General features: G+C 33.9%; 1 protein-coding gene across 8 annotated transcripts in view; it reads left to right on the top strand.

Annotated features, from left to right (window-relative positions):
- Positions 1-19973, top strand: part of EPHA5 (EPH receptor A5) — a 348857-nt gene that overhangs the window by 265366 nt on the left and 63518 nt on the right. For 6 of the 8 annotated variants that reach the window (XM_027599098.2, XM_035726173.1, XM_035726174.1 and 3 more), the window contains one exon: positions 2018-2123. In XM_027599098.2, the coding sequence (XP_027454899.1) occupies positions 2018-2123 (106 nt within the window). The remainder of the gene's footprint in view (positions 1-2017; positions 2124-19973) is intronic. The other 2 variants (XM_027599104.1, XM_027599101.1) reach the window with 1 other exon arrangement.

The raw sequence follows: 19973 nt of genomic DNA, 5'->3' as shown, positions 1-19973 counted from the left end.
AATGAAATGAGACTTGATAAGGTTAAGTACTTTGCTTTGGCCTATATACCTAGTAAATGTTGAACCTGTTTTCAAATTTCAATTGAACCAACATCAGTAAGGTTAGGTATAAGGATCTGCGTCCCCTTAGGAGAATTATGTGTTCAGGCTTGTAGATAGCAGAGAAATAGCCTGTAAGGGAATGAAAATCTCTCCTGGAGGAGATTGTTGAAGGATCCAGGTCTTAGAAGAGACAGGAAGGATTCTAACTTTGGAGTTAGGTAAAACAAAGGAAAACTGTATAACCCATACAGTTTGATTTAACCATGGAGTTCAGACTTGATCACTCTTTTTTATCTATAAAGTTTAACATTTCTGAAACATGAGAAGTGGTAATGAATTAGTGGTTTGAGAAAATGAGGAGGACTCATTATGGGGATGATTTTGTCAGGAAATTAATAAGAGAGAATCAAAATAATTGGAATAGCAGTTAGAGCCCAATAAAAATAACATGTATACAGACCAAGTCTGCATGATTTTCTCTAGGAACATGCCCCTTACCAAAAAGAAAATTAAAGAACTAAGAAAAAGCAGTGGTATAAATAATCTGAGTTTAGAGATTATAAAAGCAAATCTTGGGTCTAGGCTCTTTGCGATAGTGGAGTAGCTTTGCCCTACCCGTTTATACTGCTCACTAGCTTTGAATTCCCTACCACAGACTTCAGCATCAGATAATAGGAGAGAAAAATCAAGATAAGGAACCACTGAACCACAACTGTTATTATCCAAGAAAAGGGGGGGGGGTAAGAACATAGATTTAGATTATCAATTAAGTCTTTTTCATACACGAACAAGCTATTGTTGATATTGGGTTTAAAGACTGATCTGAAAGGGTTAAAAGTGTAGCTCAAGTGCAAGAAGTGTCAGTCAGTCAATTTTGTTTTGAAAGAATCAAAAGAGAGGTGACAATAATAGAAAGGGAAATGTATGGATGTCCAAAACTATTGATGGGGCCAGATCTGATAAGGGGTTATAAGAAACAAAACATGGAAAGTATAGTTGTTATTACTTTTGATAACTTAAAATTTGTTATGAAGGTGAGCTAACACCACTCTGAATTTATCAAAAATGATTATATTGTTAAACAGTAGCATAGTATGTATCTTATTGAGTGTTTTTTGAGAACATTAGTAAAATTTATTTTGCTCGATAAGTTTCTTATTTTAATTATGCATAGTTGTCGGCACAAAATTAACATCCCCGTGCTTTTTGAGGTACAACTATCTACTCATGTCCATATTCCTCTTATTATGGTAATTGTACTGTTAAAATGTAGGATATTTCAACTAAATCCATGTATTTAAAAAAAGATGGTGTAAATAAACCTACTCTTAGCAGACTTCTCAAAGTTCTAAATGTGTGCCTTGATATCTTTCAAAAAGTAGTCCTACACATAAAATATACTCACTGATTATATTCTGATTGAAATCACAGTTTTTAAACTTATATTAGGAAAAGTGATATTATATTAACTTCACTGAAATCATAGCCAGAACATTTTGGTGTTCAAGCTATGTCTATGAGGGAAAAAAAAAAAAAAAAAAGCCCTGTCTGAGATACCAAGATTTTTTTTTCTAGCGAATAGCCACATGTGAACTCTAAAATGTCAAATCTTATATACTTAGCACCTCCTATTCAGATGAAGGTGTTTGATCTCAAGGACTAAGTTGCAGTTTATCTTGCAAACCCAAGATCCCTAGATAAATACTATGCAAACGATTAAATTCATTTTTTATGATGACAAAGAAATAATCAGTGACTTAGTGATTCTTTCAAATTTCCATTTGGAGAGTAAATATTTTCTCCTAAAGATTTCTTTTCAATTACACACCATTGAGCAGAGATATGAAGAGGAAATCTCGGCCAAGTGTGGGGGAATTGCTTAAACCACGCATCGATTACTGACTATTAAGCATCTCTTATTTGAATGCATATGATCTCTTTAACCACGGGCTCCATTTCCTGTGTCTCCTATCAGCAGTTGCAGCATCCAGCGATCAAAGCCAGATTCCTATAATTGCTGTGTCTGTGACAGTGGGAGTCATTTTGTTGGCAGTGGTTATCGGCTTCCTCCTCAGTGGAAGGTAAGAAAGGAAGCTGTGATTTTGAACTTTTGCAGCTGATCTCTTCTTTACCTTGATCTGACCATTTGGCTGTTTAGCACATCCCAAAACCAATCAGGCAAGCAATGTATCAGCAGATAACTTCAGTGTCTGATGTATTTTTAAGCTTTACCTTGTCCATGTTAAGTGCTAACTTTTAAGCACAGAATTTCTCTTTTTCAGGTATGCTGTCTTCACAAGAGTTAATTATTAACTTGTTATTATTTATTCTGCCTTTAATCGTATTTTTTCTAATATAGTTTTTAAATGTGAGTTTTTTCCCTCAAAATTATTTATAGTTTTCTGCTTCAATTTTAGTGTTTGGGAAGGCCTGTGCCTGTGCCTGGTAGATTCAGAGGAATAGGGACTAATAATTCTACTTAGCCAGCATTCTATCCTAACAGGGTGATGGATACCAAACAGATACTCTGGCAAACCAACATTCTGAGAAGTAACCAACCCTTTTTCATGACTGCTTTTATTTTCAGCTTCTGAATGATTTCAATCTGAATACATCAATCATAGCATGTACTGATTTAAAATGAATTGTACTGAATATTGTATCAATAGATACATTAACATGTGTGTTACACATCTACATTTTTCATTTTGAACAAAAATAAAAGAGGTAGAGAGACCCAACAACAACTTATGTAGAAAGTATTTCCTGATATTGAATTGAGCATAATCAACCTTCAGAAAAATAATTTTAAAATAACAGTAAGTAAATAAATCAAATCATGAGAATGCACTGTTCCTACAACAAACATATCTCCATTTTTTATCCAGGCCATTGTTAGAAGGGCTATTTAGTAATTAGAGCTGTCCATTTGAAAATGTTTTGGTGTTAGACTATTACAGAAAACTTGATGAAAGTCTTCATGGAAATATTTAGACTTGAATAAATATGTGAAATGTAGTGTAGGGGCCAAAAAAGTCAGAAAATCAATATTCATATTGATTTTGTTCCTGTTCTACTTATTTACTTTTGACTCTTCAGCACATATTCAACTCATAAATATACAGAATTGGGCACTTTTTAATATACTGCATATTGTATTCTGAAAAGAATTATGACTATATCCTTAAATTATAGTAATTTATTTTCATAAAACATTGTTGGAAATATTCCTTTGAACATCCTTTCTTTCTGGATCTGAAAATTCCTTTTCTTCTAGTTCCTGTTTATTTAAGAATGTTCAAAATTTTCTTAAGTGTGTATATAGAAATCCATCACTTACTTTTAATGTTAGACTAGCAGTGATGCATTTTTAGAATTTCTAGGTGTGAAGCAGTTTGTGATTTTGTGAGGACAACTGGCCCCATTTGACCAAAAGCCTGGCTACCTGGTGACCTACAGTTCTTTTCTTTCTGAAGTCACCTGAAGACTGCTCTGATTATGTCCCTGTTTCCTGGAAGATAAAAATTTTGTCATAAAAACTTTGCTCATATTTATTTATTTTTAATATATTTTTTAAAGATTTTATTTATTTATTTGACAGAGACAGAGACAGCGAGAGAGGGAACACAAGCAGGGGGAGTGGGAGCGGGAGAAGCAGGCTTCCCGCTGAGCAAGAAGCCTGAAGTGGGGCTCAATCCCAGGACTCTGGGATCATGACCTGAGCCAAAGGCAGACGCTTAACGACTGAGCCACCCAGGTGCCCCAAAACTTTGCTCATATTTAAATAAGATAATTAAGTTGGCTGTATGGTAACTATTAAGAAAACTACCACACGATATAAGTCTTTTCTCCCTCAAAAGCGTAGATAACTATGATACAGTTTCAGAGTTGGTTTGTAATATCATTTCTTTACTTCTGACTGAGATATTAGTTGGCTTCTTCCTTTCCAATAAATCCAGGAGTATTAGTTATAGTTAGGGACATGGGGATCATAAGAAGATACTGTATTTCTTAGGTCCACACTTAGAGGAAGTGAATAAAATGGGAGGAAATATCTGATATCTAGAATCCAATAAATTTGTGTGTTTAAGAGTTTATTAAAGGATAAATCAAATATAGAATGTGCCTTATTATATACTTAGCCACACTATAGTTATTTAACCTACATATTGTTAATGTGAATTTACTGATGACATTCAGCTATGGATTCTTGCTTACTTGTATGTGAAATCAGCCCTTGTTCTCAAAAATTTTTCTTCCCCAATATATACACAAAATTGACTTAAAAACAATTTACTTTGTTGCATCTGTAGCATTAGACAAAGTGTTTGAGAGAAGGTTCAATTAACCTATTACTTGGTAACTGAAGGGTAGTAATGTGTTAGTGTGTGTGTGCAAACATGTACCACATGAATTCTATAAGTACCTGGATTTACTGTGTAAGAATAATTAAATTTTAGTATAATTTCTCAGTTATACTAGAATTACATCTACACTCAAAGGTACAACCAAAGCTTAATTTTCAGCATAACTAAATCTGAGACTTGGTAAGATAAAATTTTGAATGTATTGTCTTATAGAAGTATATTACTTTTAAAAAATAGCAATACCTTATTAATTTGTACATTGTTTATTCATGTTAATTTTTTTCTGAATTTAGTTTTATAACACACAGCTTACTATGCAAAGAGTAGGAATCTTCAATTTAAAGGAAAACAAATCTTACTCCCCCAAATCTGAGATTTATATTTTTTTTACCAGCATATTTTTTGCATGAGAAATTTTCATTACTTCATTTTGTTGAATGCACATTCTTGAATTTCAGGGGGTATTTGTCTTATGATAAAAACATCTCTGGCCATCTTATTTTATTTTTCATGGATAAGTTATTTTATGTTGTTTTAAATAAATAAATTTACTCAAAACCTAAATGAAATGATTCTTGAAGGTCCTTTCCTATCTCGTTCAAGGCAATGAGCTTTGAAGTTTTTGTTTGGACTAAGGAAAGTGTGCCTATCTCATAGTACCTACAGTTCCTGAATTAACTCAGTAAAGATTTATCAAATAAGAGAAAAATTAAATGAAGAAATGTAGCCAAAACCTAACAGTATTTGGGAAATTATTATGAGTACTGACAAATTATTGAAAAAGTCTGCTCTAGGATTGGTCTGAAGACAGTGAATTATATTTGTTTCTCCCTTCTTTCTTTGCCATAATATGACTGATAAACACACACAAAAATACAATGAAATTTAGACTATCCCCTCACTCTAAACTATTTTGTTACTTTTTAATCTCTTGAATTTATTAAAAACCAGGTATTTGCTCCTAGGTGAAATGTATTTTAATTATAAATAATTTGACTCCTCAGTGGTGATACAGATAAATTAATTTTTATATGTTGCAAAATATTAATATTACTTAAATGTAATATTTATTGACAATTTATATCATTTGGACCCAGAGGAAATATGTCTTGAAGATACATATTCACTGATAATGGGTAATTTTGTTCATATCAAGTCAAAAAAACTGAGGATTATAACATATAAATACTATGGGACTAATTTATTACAAAGAAAAAATAAACGTTTTTGTTCTAAAATAAATAAAAGATAAATAAATCAAAGATGGAGACTTTCTAATCATTTTAGGCTAAAATTGATTACAGAGAAACTCTTGGAGACTTCCTATCGAAATACAGTTAAAAATAATGTAAGCAAAAAAAATAAATAAAAAAATAAAAAAATAAAAATAATGTAAGCAGATATCCATTTTAAAGGAAAAAGTTCCATTTAAAAAAATAGAATTATAACATCTTAGGATTCTGTCAATCTTAGAATTTGTGTGATCTTCATGTTTAGAGGTGCTAAATATTCCATAGAACATTTTTCTGCAGGGGTTAGATTCTCCTTTTTACTTTCTTTACCATTAATTTTATTTTTTTTTTATTGGACTACAAAACAACTGACATGTCCTCAGCAAACTATGAGCCAGTTACTCTAGGATGAATATAAATTAAACCTCCTATAGATATGCACAGCATGTTGAAATTGTTGTTTAATATTTCCCTTTTATCAGTAATGGCAATGCACACTGATAACTTTATTATATACTAATTTTATTGTTTTTTCTCCTTATAGTTACTACTTTATAGTATAAATTGTTTAATGAACTAACATTTCATTATTGATTGTCATCTCCATGCTGCCACCTCTCCACATGTTTGAGAAAGTCTTTTATAGTGTCCTTCCCCTCTTTGCCTTTCCTTTGAGGATGATCATTGATTACATTAAGTTACTTTTTTTTTCTGTCTCCATTTCAAACTTGGTGCCTAATTCTTGATTACTGGATACTTCTTAACCTGACATAAAGCTTAAGTTAACAGGATTTAGTGATACAGAAAATATAAAAGAAAACATCTATCAGTGTAGAGAAACTTTCTTCTTTGAACCTCGGTCAACATAGACATCCTGGGCTTAAACAATATTTTTTAATACTTTGTTTCTGATCCCTCACTTACTACATGCTCATGAATTTATTTTTTATCACTTTTTAAAAAGAATTATTTATTTGAGAGAGAGCATGCACACACAGGGGAGAGGCAGAGGGAGGGAGAATCTCACACAGACTCCACACTGAGCATGGAGTCCACTTGGGGCTCAATCCCACGACCTGAGCCGAAACTGAGTTGGACACTTAACCAACTGCGCTACTCAGCCACACCTCATGAATTTATTTTTTAAGAAAATTCCAGAGCTTTGCTTTTTTATTTCAATCAATCCCACAGGTATGCTCAGAGGTTAAAAACACACACACACATTATACACATATACTCCCACACGTTTGCACAGGTTCTTGCAAATAAGTACAAAGAAGTTGAAGGTGTTCACCAGTTTTAAAAATGGAAAAAAACAAAAAACAAAACTATGAGGTGGAAGAAGAGGTGGAAGAATTTCCTCAAGCTGCTTAGCCTTTGATGTGATTTTAAGGCTACTCATATATGACTTGATTATTATGATGCTCCTGAAATGATAAATTTAGTCTCAGGGGTGGCTTAATGTCTGTAAAAAAAGATTTTTTTCTGGGCAGAAGATCTTCCCTTGTTTGTCCTGTCCATGTTCAAATCCTCCGGCTGGACATATAACTGTTAAATCTTATTTCCCTCTTTGTTAATGAAACAATTGAAACTCAATTCACTTGAAATGTCTCAGTTTCTGAGCCGAAAATTCTTCAGTGGATCGTGTACTTGAAGGCTAACCTATCAAAATTTAGATACTGAGACCATGTTAGAAATTTAAGGAAAAAAAGTAGATTTATGTAAAATGCCACTTTAAGTTTTTTATTACTTAAAAATAATATTAAAATTTAGCCTTTTGTACATTTTTTTCAAATGTCTTAATGATAACAAGTTATAACTGACATATTCTTTAAATATCCAAATATTTATTGAACATCTATTGTACATAAAATACCAAGATAAGTCCCAGGCATATGAAATAAGAAGGTAATGCTCTTTGCTCAACGTGTTTCCACTTTAATTTAGTAGTCAGATCAGTGGACAGAATTTCATAAACTGAATAGCACCAACTATAGATAAAGACCGATGTTTAAAATGGAATCCCTCCTTTATGGTAACTTTTTTCCTTTGGACCACAGTGACAGTCTGAGACATTAATTGATTTCCTGCCACAGTTCTTATGTTAGGAAAAACGATAGTTTGATGGTAAAACCCACCAGACTTAGAAACTTTCCTTCATGCTTATTTGGAGCCACATAAAATAATTATGCAGGCATTTTGAATGTAATTATTTAAAATTCAGACAAGTGCCAGAGCTCTGCCTACTTTTGATATCAAAGCATAATAGCTTCCTAAGTGAATGGTTTTTAAAGAGTATGAAGTATTCTAAAACCTTCAGAGAAGCCTCTTTGCCTAATGGGAGTAACATCATCATCATCATCATCATCATCATCATGATGTTCATAATAAGTACAATATGCTCTAGCCCCTTGCCCCAGAGGAGCACATAGCTTCCTCCTGCTTTCAAGTCCTCACAAAATCCCATCCTCTCCTTTGGGCTTACTAAAATGATGGCCCATGATTCCTTCTACTGCACCTCAGATCTCTCTTACCTTGATTTGCCTCTTCATAACACGTAATTGCCGTTATATACTAAATATATATTTCTCTTGTTAGTTTTTTGGCTCTAGATCCAAGATGGCAAAGATTCTTATCTGTGCGTTATTTCTTCTCCTGAGAAAATGTCTAGAACACAAATTACTGTATACTGTCACTTAGTGAGGGTCTGGGGCTTGAATCCAGCTCTGACTTTAGGGTCCTTGTTCTTCACTATGTAACTTCCCGTGACATGCAAGCACTAAACTGTATGATTTTGATGAAACTCTGAACTCTAGTATACAAAGTCACTGATTCTCTACTGCCCAAAATAATGGTATTAATTAACATTATTTAAAACTTTCCAAACTGGTCAGTGATATAATTAAAATACCTCTTAGAAATTAATGTCAGTGATATTTTGACACTAAAGTAAATAAAAAATACATTGGATTTTAGTGAATTGTCCCTCAGTCCTTCACTGGAAAATTGTACTCGATAAATTATTTGTTCTAGAACCATGCGCATTAAATGTCACCAACTTTATGACCGTTCCTGATTTTGTAATAGCTGATTATTTCACCTTTGTGTTTCCTCAAAACATTTTTTTCCAATTGAAGTAGTTTTAGTTCATCATTTTATATATGTCTCTTCTGATAGATATGTTCATCTTGAGCATACAGATTATAGTGTAGATTCTCAGTAAATGTCCAGTGATCTTATCACTGGAAGAATTAAGCTGGAGTTCGGGACTCTTGAAAATATGCTGCAAACTACCCTTCCAACATTACCTCTATGTGTTTTTGGCCCTTTGGTTGCGTATGACAGAGGCCAAATTCAAAGTGGCTTATTCTGAAAGAGAATTATAGATGATATAGATGAAAAGTTCCAGAGATTAAAAAAAAAAAATCCAAACTACAGACACTTATTGATCTAGGTGCTAAAACAGTGTCTGCTATGCAATTGGAGGCACGTGATTAAAGTGTGCTGTGGTACAAATATGGTATTTAAAGCCACTCATCAAAACGTGGTAATTTGGGTGGAGCCCAGCAACAATGACATTGAGAGATAGAGTGGAGGAGAAAGATCCAGTCAAAGGAGATTGAGGAGTGGCCCTCATGGGGGGGCCTCATGGTAGGTGGCTACCTCATGCTAGTGGCTACCTCATGGTAGCAAAAGACCAGACAATTACTGGATCACTGAAGCAGGAATGGTCACTCTGTTGAGCCCAGCTCTGACTTTAGAGTTCTTGACTTTCACTCTCAGAGCTCATACGGTACAGGCTCTGATAGGAACCTAAATTCCAGCTCTACAGACTAAATCAATCAATAGCACTGGGACCTTAAATAAGAAGAGGATGAAGTTACACTGCATGGCCCAGCACAGTAGGACCGCACACCTGACTCTGAAGACAGGGTCAGTCTCATACAAAGCACATGAACTAAGAATGTGGAAAGAGGATCTCTATCTGTGCCTTTTTTCTTATGCTTCATTTCATGTCTCAATATTTAAACCTTACCCACATGTCAAGACCCACAGTAACCATTATTTTCTATCACAAAATCGTCCTTAATTCCATTAGCCAAAGCCTTTCTTCCCTCTGCTGATGTCTCAGAGCAATATATCAATATTTCTCATGAAATTTAACACTTTCAACCACAAATTATTGTATATTGAGTAAATAATCTTCTCTTCTTCAGTATTTAGAAGATAAAGACTTCTGTGGCTCTCCCACATAACCTAATTGAATGAATACCACATAAATTATTGAATTAAAGCTAAACGGTGCATCAATCTCCATTTGAAGTGCTTTGTTCCTATTAATGTTGATAGTTTGGAAAATGAAAACTGTTAGCAACACTGACATAAGTCTAATAGAATGCTTAACCATAAATGTGCTTTCTTCCTGATTGCTGAAATATTTTGTGCCATCACAAAATAAATGCAGTAGGGTGCCTGGGTGGCTCAGATGGTTAAGCATCTGCCTTCGGCTCAGGTCATGATCCCAGTGTCCTGGGATCGAGTCCCGCATCGGGCTCCCTGCTTCTTGAGAGCCTGCTTCTCCCTCTGCCTCTCTCTCTCTGTCTCTCATGAAAAATAAATAAAATCTTAAAAAAAAACAAAATAAATGCAGTAATTTCAAAGAAGTATTACATAAGAGTTAAGAAATCTTCACCAGATGGGGTGTCTGGGTGGCTCAGCTGGGTAAGCATCTACCTCTTGATTTCAGCTCAGGTCATGATCTCAGGTCATTATCCTTAGGGTCATGAGATCAAGCCCTGTGTCAGGTTCTGTGCTTTCAGGAGTTTGCTTAAGATTCTCTCCTTCTCTGCCCCTCCCCCACCCCAGCTTGCGCTCTCTCTCTCTCTCTCTCTCTCTGTCTCTCAAGTAAATAAATAAATCTTAAAAAAAGAAATCTTCACCAGCTTATATCATTTATTTGATATCTGGATATGCTGATGCCAGTATGATGATGCACCTGGTATCATCAAACAGCAATAGTTTTTATTAATAATAATGTAGGTCAACAGGTTTGTATTTCTCTCCTGATTCTCTTCAGATTAGGGGTATCGTGAATATGTTGGTATATTTAGCATTTCTAACATAACTAGGATTATATACTTTCAAAACTTAGTAAGTTTTGATAAGAAAAAGTATTATATGAAAATATTTTGCCTAATATTATTTTGTTTTAAAATACTGATAAATAGCCAAATATTTATAATCACATGTACAATCACTGATTTTAGGAAACTCTCATTAAAAGCAAATCTCAGTGGTTTATGAATTAGCAGTAGATATGACTTTATGAAACTGTAATAAATCCAGGCATGTGTATTGATTTAATATCTGAGAGTTGTTATTCCTTCCATTTTCTCATGATTACATGCTTTTTTCTTCAAAGGCTCTGAATCAAAGATAATTAGAGAGAAGATCATAATTTATTAATAACTGACAAATGGGGATCAGGGCAGAGTAGTGCCAGAAAGACTAGGAGCATAGCAACAACTAATTGCCCACTCTGGGAAGTAAATCGTCCTAGGAAACTAAACCCAGGAGGGTTACTGATTCAATTGCTCAACGTTATTGAATATCCCACCTGCAACTTCTCACAGATCAAACACGGAAACATCACTGCAACTCTCAGGAAGTTCTATGGAGGCAAACATTTTGAAGGAAAAACTTTATGGTACTGAGACAAGTTAATATCATTGATTTGCAAAAATAAAATATATATGTATATATATATATATATATATATATATATATTATAGCAAAGAATCTAAAGACTCTCAGATTTCATCAAGTCTGAGGCATAGGGCAGGTCAAAAAGCCTGACTACAAGAGCAAAATATGCTCTTTGTCTGAAGTTCCATTTGCCCGAAGCTCCATTTCTGTAGATATGAAAGAGAACATGCTGGCATGCCAGGGCTCTGAAAGAAGACTGTACTGGAATCTTACCACATCTCTCTGAGCCCACACAGGCTCTCACAGGAACCTGATACCCAGCTTTACAGAAAAAAATCAATAACACTACCCTATGCCAAAAGGTAGACCATCTATTTAACAAAAACTCAGTTAATTTCCTGAGCCATGTCTGGGAGTATATCTGTTGCTGAGAAATGAAGCAAATGACAATAAAATGTTCCAAATGATTTTAAGCACCCGCTAAAAGCCACATTTGTTTAAGATCTGTGCTCTTGTTTTAGAACTTGCCTAAACCTGGAAAGATAGAAATGTTTCTAATGGATTAGCAACTCAGTTTCAAACAGCTGAATTCTTTATTGGCCATGTGGAGGAATTGACATTAGATATATTTGATGTCTGTGATAGTGTTAGTGCTACAAAATATATTATATCCTAATTATCTTGCTTACCAAAAATCTTTGGACTATAGCTCACTCCTTGCTTCTCATTATTTCTTACTCCCCTGACTTTTTAATCTTATAGAGAAATGGCACTTTTCTGTGTTAGATCTTTGGCATGCATTTGCTCTTAATATCTACAGGCATTGCTCAACTCTCTTGTAGCCATCAATACTGCATAACAATGTCAGTGAATTTTAATGATTATTTTGGGGTTCTGTTCTTTAAATCACAGTTTCATTTGTTTATTTTTTTAAATGGCCTGTTTGCTTTTCTTCCCATTTTTTATGGGCTAGCCTTGGGTTCCACATCTCCATCATGGTAATTGTTGAGTTCTCTTGAGTCAAGGTAGATTGAAAGGCAAGAAAAGTGGTTAAAATTTATTGTAGGTTGTTTGTTTTTTCCTCCTCTTCACACCACCACTTCCATCCTGAAAGACAAGATATCAAGGTGGCAAAGTGGGACCTCTTTGTGGTGATGAGTGAAGGAAACACTCGCTGCTTTTTAGATTTTCTTAGGTTGTTCTTCGACCAACATAATGATTCCTCTTCAGTGTCTCTCCAGACTGAACATGCCATAGGATTCAAATATTCTCATGTATCTCGCAAACACCTCTTCTCCACCTCCAAGAGTTCTTCATTCCCCTGACATTGGGAATTCCTAGCACTGCTTTGACATTTCAATGCCTAGTTCATTGATTTTCTTGAAGAAAATTTAGTAGGCATTGGTTTAAACTGATTCTATCCGTAGGAGATATATACATTGTGCCAACATTTAAAAAAATCTATACATGACTTCAATTGAAGTCATGTAACTTTGTTTGTTTAGTACTTTAATTTAATTGTTTAATACTTTGATACTTTCACTGTTTAATACAGAGATACCTGGTATAAGATATGGAGAAAGAATACACATAAGAATGTAAAGGTAATCATAATAGCCAATCACAGAGCAAATATTTGAACAAACGTCTTTAAAAATATATAGGAATATAAAATTAAGTGAAAAATTTTCTACATTAATGTTATTTTTCCTAGATATTCTAGAATCTTACCACAAATCCTTACTGCTAAAGTTATTTGTGAGATCTTCATATGCCAGTAACACATGCTACTTTTTTAAGGATACCAACCTCACATAATATTTAAGCAGTGTAGATATTAAATCTGAAAAATTATTCTGATTTTCTTATTTTTTTTAAATTATAATTACCAGGAGAATGCCAATGCATTGGTCCAGTCTTCCTCAGAAAACTTCTTAAGATGAAATTTAGCAACCCAAATGACTAATTTCTATCTCATCATGCCAAAGACAATGTAAAATCTAAAAAGTTATCAAATCAGCATGAATTCAGTATGTACATGATAAGTAATGTTGAACATTGTTTATATATAAATTTTGATTAGACAAATATATAAATCAAAATTCTACATTTGTATGACTTACATGTTTTCTAGTGTATAAGGACCTCTTGATTTATTTTGATGTCAGTATCTGACTCTTTCAAATTTAGTCCTATTCCAGCTATTTCAAATGTACATACAGTGGTCTTCTAGATTTACCTCTTCTCTAGTTATTTGTAATGTTATGGGTCAGGCTAAATCCAGCCTTTCCTGGAACCCTAAAAAACTATAATTAATCGTTTCAAACCTGTGCTAGTTTATACCATCACTCTCTAGCTCCAATGGGAAAATAGTTACTTTTTTTTGTAGTTTTATAATACAGTCATTATAAATCTTTTTTACTCTAAATGTTTGTATTTTTTCATCTTTTGAAAATTAATTTAAACATTTTGGTTGCTGGATATTAACCAACCTTTTTATTTAATGTTTATTTATTTATTTTTTAGTTGAAGTACAGTTGATGTACATACAATATTATACTAGTTTCAGGTGCACAATATAGTGTTTCAACAACTATATACATTATGAAATGTTCACCACGGTAAATCTAGTTACCATCTGTCACCATACAAAGTAACTACAATATTATTGACTACAGTCCCTATGCTGTGTTTTTCATCCCCATGACATTTATTTCATAACTGGATGTTGTACCTCTTAATCTCCTTCATCTATTTCATCATCCCCAACCGTCTTCCCCTCTGGCATCTTGAGTTCCAAACAGATGTCTATTTTACATCCAGTGTTTTTCTGCCCAAGAAGAAGGCTTCTAAATATTCATCCCAGAAATTGAAATGGAAAGTCCTTTTGTACATCTCATCTCTCTTGTTGGAACCTGTGTAGTTTGGCCCTTTGTTTCCATCCTTTCTCAAAACCAGGGTGACTGGATCCTGCTGCTCTGTTCTCCAACCCTTTGAAAACCCCCACTCTAAGAGGACTCCTAAATAACCCAGTTTGGAAGTCTATCGGGGATCATTTCAGGACATCTGATGTCCTGAAATCACTATCAATTCTCCTTCCGTCTCCCCACCCACTGTATTATAATTCCTTAGGCCTCAAATATGCAAATTGCTGGACTGCTTTAGCTATGTTCCAACATGTCTTCAACTTTAGATTAATGTCCATTTCCTTAGATGAACATCCTTAGGTGTCATTATTTTGATATTAGCAAGATATCTTGCCATCAGCCTTTTGTATACATTTCAGTCTATATTTTGCATTGCATGTTACATAGTTGGCATCGTTAAGGTGATTGCCTTAATTTCTCACTAGCTGATATTTTATTTATGTTTGCATTTCTTAATTTTATGATTAAAAATTATATGGAATATGGAAGACAAAAATATGGAAAGAAACTAATCATGCTTATCCACCAGAAAATCAATATTCATGTTTTGCCATACATTTTAAGATCTTTTTATATATAAGGTTGAGTTCACAATTTATAATTTTATTTGCTGCTTTTCTTTGACTTCATATAATAATATAAAGTTTCCTTGTGAATTAAAAATATTTTAAAAGTAGGGGCACCTGGGTGGCTCAGTCGTTAAGTGTCTGCCTTCGGCTCAGGTCAGGATCCCAGGGTCCTGGGATCGAGCCCCACATCGGGCTCCCTGCTCCGTGGGAAGCCTGCCTCTCCCTCTCCCGCTCCCCCTGCTCGTGTTCCCTCTCGCTGTGTCTCTCTCTGTCAAATAAATAAATAAAATCTTAAAAAATATATATTTTAAAAGTAAAATTTGGTAGCTCTTTGATATTCTAATGCCTAACCTTTCCCATATGCTTTCTCTTTGGTTTTATTTGTTTCTTTTCTTTTCTTATTATTGTTATGAGGGAGAGAAGTTGCTATTTCTATCTTTAATGTCCTCAGAATGTATTTGTATAATTCAAAGTAAGGATCAATGAATATGAATATTTTTAAGATTGTTGAGACATATTGACAAATGGCCCTCCTAAATCAATGTACCAATTACCATTCCTTCCAACAGTGTGTGACATTTCCTGATGGTACACAAACTAGTCGGTCTGCTAATTTAGTAGGAAAAAATAGTTCTGTATTTTTAATTGCATTTCTTTTTTATTTTTGAAATCTAAAATGTTTATCGATATATATGCAGTAACTATAGTCATTAAGTTTTTTATTACCTGTTTCATAACGTATATATAAAGGCTCTTTACCTATTTAGACTAGTGGGATCCTAGTTCTTCATATAGTGAAGATATATCATTATAAGTGTCAAGATTTGTTTACTTTTTAGTAATGTTTGTTTTGCATGAGATACAATTGTTAATTTTATCTTTTGGGGAATCTAAATTGATATCTTCTACAGATGTATTTAAGTACCAGCCCTGTTTGTCACCCTCTCCCAAAACTGTTTTAGGTCTCCACCTGCAGCATATACTAAATAAGTGTGTATATAGATGTTCTATTATCTACACTGCTCTGGGCTATCAAAGGTATTCTTCTAATCTGTCTAATTTGGACCAGCCTAACTTGGTCAGGCTAATTTCTGCTAGGAAATCACATATGGTCATAATTAGAAATATTTTATGTAAGTGCTCTTGTGGGTATACACATCTATATACAATTATATGTTTAAAAAACAATTGTAACCATAATTAACCATTATAATGTTATATATGTATATAACATATTAAAATAGTTAAAATTTATCACCATTATATCCAATTTTAAAACTTATGACAATTACTGTTACATATGATCTTAATATTACTGACCAATACTAATAGAAAAAAAAATACACTTAAACAGAATTTGAATGGTTTGATGTGAAAATGAACATTTAGTTTCCTTTTAAATCAATCTTATAATTAATCCTATTCTCATATGTTTATCACAAAATGAACTTACTTCTTGTGTTTTGATAATTTCAGTATACTTCCACAATTACTTTAATTATTTGAGTATGAAATAGTTAAATGGAAACATTAGTCCTTCTGACTTCTCTGTCTTATAAGTTCAATGCTGATATATGTGATTCAAATCTGAAAAAATATTCAACGGCCATAATGATTAAAAATAAAAATAAATAAATCAGAACTTACATATTGGCTTATTCTTTGATTAATCTCCTCTCCTCTTTTTTGACCCACTCATTTTTAATTGATATTTTAATTGATATTATTTTAATTGATATTATTCTTTCATTAAGACAAATGGCTGCTTAAAACAAATGTTACTATCAGAGCTATGCTTAAAATATTTTTTTAAGCTGGAAAAATTAGCATCACTTTTCCGCAACTTTATCTGTCCTTACTTTTTCCTCTCTACTTCTCTCAAAGTAAATTAAAGCTTAAAATAGCACAGGTTAGTCCTGAGAGTCACACACTCTTCTCAAAGAAGCTTTAAAGAGAGACCTGTTTCAGCAGTGAAATGACTGGGAGGGAAAAGCTCAGTATTAACTTTAAGCATCTACAAATGGAGGTAATTGATGTTTGCTCAGTGAAAGAGTCATCCTGTAGAAGAAAGCAACACATGATTCAGTATTTTGTATGTCAACACTATTATTGTGCCAGAACAGAACTAAGATGCCAGTTGATTGCAAAGATGAATCTATGTAATTTTCCTTTATTGAACTAGTAAAGATTATCTCTTCTGTGGAAATAAACAAAAAACACCCAATTGGGAACAAGCAAAGGCTATTTATTAAGACATTGCTATAGCAAGGGAATCAGCCACCATCACTTGGCATCTGGCAGAAACCCAAAGGCAGGCAGTGGGGTGTAAAACCTTTATAATGAAAAGAAGGGAAGGCTTTAGTTTCACCCTGATTGGAAGTTATTGGCATGGGGTAGCTGGAGGTGGCTAACTGGAAGTAGAGCATCCTGTGGGATTGGTTAGGGGAGCATGTTTGATTTCTTCTAGTTGGTCCTAAGTTGGATGATTGGACAGAAATTAGGGAAGCTGGTGTTTATTGATAAAGTCCTGACCAATTGACCACTTGGGTGGTGAGCTTATGCTTTGGCTTTCTATCTAGACTGATGCCTGCAACTTTGGTATCAGAGTTCTATTTTTCTATTTGGTCTACCCATTGTCCATTTGTATAGTCAGTCCCTCATTTATACATTCACTGAAAACTAGTACAGGTTTTAAGTTTAGTGTTCAACCATAAAAAAAAAAAAAATTTAAAAAGAGGAAAAACTTTAAGGAGTGTAACCATGAATATACTGGGAATTTCTTTTATTAAGTGATCAGATAAATAACTATTTCAAGGGCACCTGTGTGGCTTAGTTGGTTAAGTCTTGGTTTTAGCTCTAGTCATGATCTCATGAGTCATGAGATCAAGGCCTGTGTTGGGCTCTATACTGAGTGCAGAGTCTACTTGAGTTTCTCTAATCCTCTCCCTCTGTCCACTCCTCTGTTTACTCTCTCTTTCTCTCTCTCTCAAAATAAATAAATAAATAAATAAATAAATAAATAAATAAATAAATAAAAATAAATCTATTTCAAATCAGTATCACTTTGAATTTTATTGGTCTATGGAGAAAACCATGTGATTTGAAAGTTAAAAGATAGACATTGTTTAAAAAGAATTTTGTTTTATCAGATAACTTAAGAACCAATATGTCTTTAAAATGCCAGAGAAGTGGGAGAAAAAAAAAGAGGGGGAAGTGAGATTGAGATAAAGGTGAAAAAAATTACATTTGTAGTTGTTCTCAATAGCAAACTTTTCCTTTTACCTACCTATTTGCCAGTTTTTGAGGTCACATACCAGTTTGTAGTCTGTCCTACTTATATAATGCCTACAATGTTCTATTTCCTATTTGCTATTTGAGGAGGAAGTTCAGTTTTTAGAAGATCATAACTGAACTGAAGGAGAGTTCATCCATCAGATGCACAGCAAGCCAATAAAAACTGGCACCAAGCTTTTGAAGTGAAGAAAGATAGGTGATTTATTTGTGTGGTACCAACCAGGAGAATAGGGAGCTAGCGCTCAAAAGTCCGGAGCTCCCTGATGACTTGCAAGTAAGGATTTTAGGGGCAAAATTTGGGGCAGGTGTTTTCTGAAAAGGTGGACATCACTGACAGGAGGCCCAGGACGTCATACTAGCATGTGTTCTGGTGCCACTTCCTCTGGTCTCTGGGGGTCTTTTCCATTTCAAAAGACTTGAAATCTAAAACAAATATATTTATTCCTTATGTTAGAGATTTCATATCTTTAGGTAGTGCTGATTAACTACTTGTCCTACAGCTCTCTATGAATAATAAGCAAGGATTCCTATCCCTTGAGCTTCGGCCTACATGTTCCTTGGCCATTTGAGCCATGCCTGGGGGTGATATGACCTCTAATGTACATTTTTCCCATCTGAGCTGACAAGATGGATATTGGCTTCAAAATATAAATGCTTGCTAAGAGTATGTAGACCAAATAGAGTAAAAAGGCATTAGTGTTCTATTGACCATATCAAAATTATAGCTTACATATATTTATGTATATATTATGTTTATACATATTTTCATGTATATGTAAATACATATGACATATATAAATGTAGACATATAAGTGTATAATAATATAGTAGTGACATTTAGTTCTTTAAATTTGAATAATATAAAAACGTTTAAGCAATGTATGAAAAGGTGAAACAATGTGATTTTCCTGTTCAAAATATCGCACTGGAGCCTCTTTTTGAAAAAATGTTTGATGTATCATGTAACCTCTTTGGGCTATGGCTAACTAAAGCAGATTTTTCTGATCTTTGTGACCTGTAGGGTTTGCTTTTTTTTTTTTTTAAGATTTTATTTATTTATTTATTTTATTTATCAGAGAGAGAGCGCAAGCGCGAATGGGGGTCAGAGGCAGGGGGAGAAGCAGGATCCCTGCTGAGCAGGGAGCCCGATGCTGGGCTTGGTCCAAGAACCTGGGATCATAACCTGAGCCGAAGGCAGATGCTTAACCAACTGAGCCACCCAGGAGTCCCTAGGGTTTGCTTTTTTCATGGGATTTGAGTCTTTGACGTGCTTCCTACTTTCATAGCATGGACATTCTAATAGTGAGATGTCATTTCAATGTAACACAATTAGTATTGTGTTTTTAACAATTGGTACAAGAATAGAATAGAGGGTATGATTATCTTTTCTTTAATGAGTACAGAAATATTTTTCAGAAATGGTAAATTTAAGCCAGACCGGGAGAATGAAGAGGTATTTCATCAGTTCATTGAGAGTGTGTGACAAGGAAGGCATATAGGATGAATGCACACAGCATGTCTGGTGTCCTCTGACTCTCTAGATGTCCATAAGGCCTTCCACAGCCTCTGCCTGGGACCCTCCCCAGCCTCACCTCCAATCCTTTCTGCTATTTTTGGCATAAGCTTTCTTATCTACAAACATTATATATGTATATATAAAGATAATATATATAATATATAAAAGTATATAACTAAATGTATAGGTGGTTCTGCTTTACTCCAGCTCAGTAACAGTTCAAAGAAAATCTTTTATGTCAAAATATCCACTTCTTGAAAGCTCTTCTGACAAAGCTGTGGCAAAACTGAGCTTGGCTTTCATCTAACTTTATGTAAGTC

Source organism: Zalophus californianus, chromosome 2 (assembly GCF_009762305.2).
Source record: "Zalophus californianus isolate mZalCal1 chromosome 2, mZalCal1.pri.v2, whole genome shotgun sequence".
Taxonomy (NCBI): Eukaryota; Metazoa; Chordata; class Mammalia; order Carnivora; family Otariidae; genus Zalophus; species Zalophus californianus.
The sequence above is the reverse complement of the archived record's forward strand: the minus strand, read 5'-3'. Positions and strand labels throughout refer to the sequence as shown.